The 2724-nt window shown below is 38.2% G+C and overlaps 1 protein-coding gene across 1 annotated transcript; it reads right to left on the bottom strand.

Annotated features, from left to right (window-relative positions):
* Positions 1-429: 429 nt before the first annotated feature.
* Positions 430-1963, bottom strand: LOC118041554 (ethylene-responsive transcription factor CRF6). Its single transcript, XM_035048953.2, has one exon. It carries the CDS (start codon positions 1696-1698, stop codon positions 805-807), a length of 894 nt encoding a protein of 297 aa, XP_034904844.1. The 5' UTR covers positions 1699-1963; the 3' UTR covers positions 430-804.
* Between the last annotated feature and the right edge of the window lie 761 nt (positions 1964-2724).

Genomic DNA, 2724 nt, shown 5'->3' with positions numbered 1-2724 from the left:
AAAAATACCTAAAAAAAATAATTTAAAACTAAAAAAAATGAAAAACATGGGATAATCTGCTAGTACGAAACTATAGCTGGCATCCTCAGCTGGACAATCACATTTTTCCCAGAAGGATTGTTAATAAATAAATGCCATAGTCAACTATCAGTCAATAAATTATATTATTGGAGGCGTTACAGACAACATACTGATTTAGACCCCAACTAGATCAAATTGATGCATGATATTTTTGTAACACTGTCCACTAGACACCAGGAAAGGCAAAGCACGATCATAGGCAGGAATTTGGACTTGTTATCACTACCAAAGAATGGCTAGCAAAACGCAGAAGTAGCGGGTGGCTCTCGAGAGTTCAAGGTGGCCAACCGTCGAACATGGAAACCACTTTTAACACTTGTTAGGCTCTTTTTAGTCCAGCAGGTAAAAATATCTCACTCTCCGAACCCATAATATTAAAACATGCACAAAAACATACAAAAAGTGATATAAAACAGTCAAGATTTAAACTCCCAATCCCTATTCATAATCTTGCCTGCAATCTTCGCAAACGAACACTTACCATAAAGAAACACTCAAGAGATTCAAAATCTTGAAAACATAAAGAAAAAGGAAAGGATTTACATATATTTCCAAATTGTAAGCTAAACCTTACAATCTTTAGACACGGCCACTGTAACTAAAATTGAAAACAGTACTAATCCAAAACTCCCCTCGGAATTTACCAAATCATCGTATCATCATGTAGATAGCTTAACCTTAAACCCCAAATAGAGAGTAATTAAGGTTTTTATGATCCTGGAATTATGCCTCAAAATACTTGTCAACGTCCCATAAACAGGAACCAAAATCACAGTCTAAATGTACCGGCATATCAGCATAATCTTCTCTCAAAACAGTGCCCGGTACGCTACACTCCTCAAAAAAAATCGGTGCAGGACTTTCAAAGTCCCAAAACTCCTTCAAACACAGAGGATCCATCACCAAACACTCATCATCACCACCCTTCAATATTTCTTCTTGAACCACCTCTTGATTTTGTCTCCAACAACAGTCACTCTGTACAGCAGCCTGTGACTCTGGACCCGGTTCCCCAGTGGAATGAAATCTAAGTACAGAAGTTGGAGAACATAGACTATTATGAGACTCTTTACCAGAATCATACCCAGAAATGTTAACATTAATATCAACATCCGGGGTATGTTGTTTGCTCACCAGAGTGTTTGTGAAATTGGTCTGTGCATCAGGTCCTTTAATACGAATAGCAGCCTGATCATAAACCATGGCTGCCTCCTCTGCCGTGTCATAAGTCCCTAACCATACCCGGGTTCTCCTACAAGGGTCTCTGATCTCCGCTGCCCATCTCCCCCATGGCCTTTGTCGCACACCACGATACTTTTTCCCTTCTGGATAATAATACTGATCCCTTGAGTTTTTTTTCACAACTTGTTGTCCTGCTGATTTTTTCGCAACCTCTGCTGCCCTGTCGCTGCAATTTGTCATTCTTATCTCGTTGATATGCTTTTTAATTCTTGGATGTTGGATCTTGGGTTCCTCATTTTCATCTCCAGACGAGTCCGTCGCGTTCCCATCAGTTACTGAAATCCTTACAATTCTTGTGGCTTTTGAGTCCTCCCATCTCACCAGCTTGTTGGTCACGGTTTTATGCTCTGTGTATTTGGTAGAAAAGCGATCCATTTTTTTAATGCAATCAAGTCTCTTATGGGTTTGGTTTTTGGGAGAAAAAATCAAAGGTTTTGAAGAGAAATTTATTATAGGAAACGTTAGAAATAGGAAATATCAAGGGGGATTTATAAACGCTTGAAGATATAACTGATCTGAGAATTGAAGAGTATAAGCAAAGAGCAGAGGGGGTGGAGAGAGAGTAGGCAAATGAAGTACTAACACAGAGAGAGAAGAGGACTGAGGAGATATCAGAGAGAGTTTCAGTTCCAAGGAAGAGTCAAAATGTCATTAGGCTTGTGAATCCCAGTTTTATAGGACGATAAACCGAAGAAAGCCCAGCATTTTTTTTCCTTTTTCTTTAATTTCTCAGTTTTATTTATATATAAATGAAATCTCAGTTAGATTTATGATATAATTGGCTGATTTTTTTGATTAAAAATGGTGCAGATATTTAAAAAGGAGGAGATTAAAATGAGGGCAATCCCTAACGACTCGCCGCATTTAGAAAATTAGATGTCGGGTTGATTACACGTGGCAAATCTGGTTGGCCTGGTAAAGGAGATGGACGAGAAACGGAGTCACCGATTGAACTTGTTCTCCAAGAAAGTCACGCGCCAACGCATTTCGTATCGAGCAAAGTTTAAATCAGACCACCCCGAACAGACAGGCGGTTAATGCTTACCTGAGAGAATGACAGTTGTTCAATTCTCAGCCTTTTTGAATTTTGATAAGAGCGGGTGAGACTGACATGTAACAGTAAGTGTAAGGTTAGAATCGGGCGAATTGCTAAATTATCACATAAATTTAAAAAATAAGTAACACAATAATAAAAAAATATATAAATAGCATTATTTTTTTACTTGTCATAATTAAAAACCATGATATTTATTAAATATTATATTTTTAAAATATCATAATTAATTGCTCTCGTCTTTGCAATGGGCTTGAGGAAGGCTTTGCCAATTTTCATAGCAGCTGGAGCCATGGGAGTGGGCACTTACCGTGGTGATGGCCGAAGAATAGTCTGTGAAGGTACTA

The sequence above is a fragment of the Populus alba genome, chromosome 14 (assembly GCF_005239225.2).
Source record: "Populus alba chromosome 14, ASM523922v2, whole genome shotgun sequence".
Classification (NCBI taxonomy): Eukaryota; Viridiplantae; Streptophyta; class Magnoliopsida; order Malpighiales; family Salicaceae; genus Populus; species Populus alba.
The sequence above is the reverse complement of the archived record's forward strand: the minus strand, read 5'-3'. Positions and strand labels throughout refer to the sequence as shown.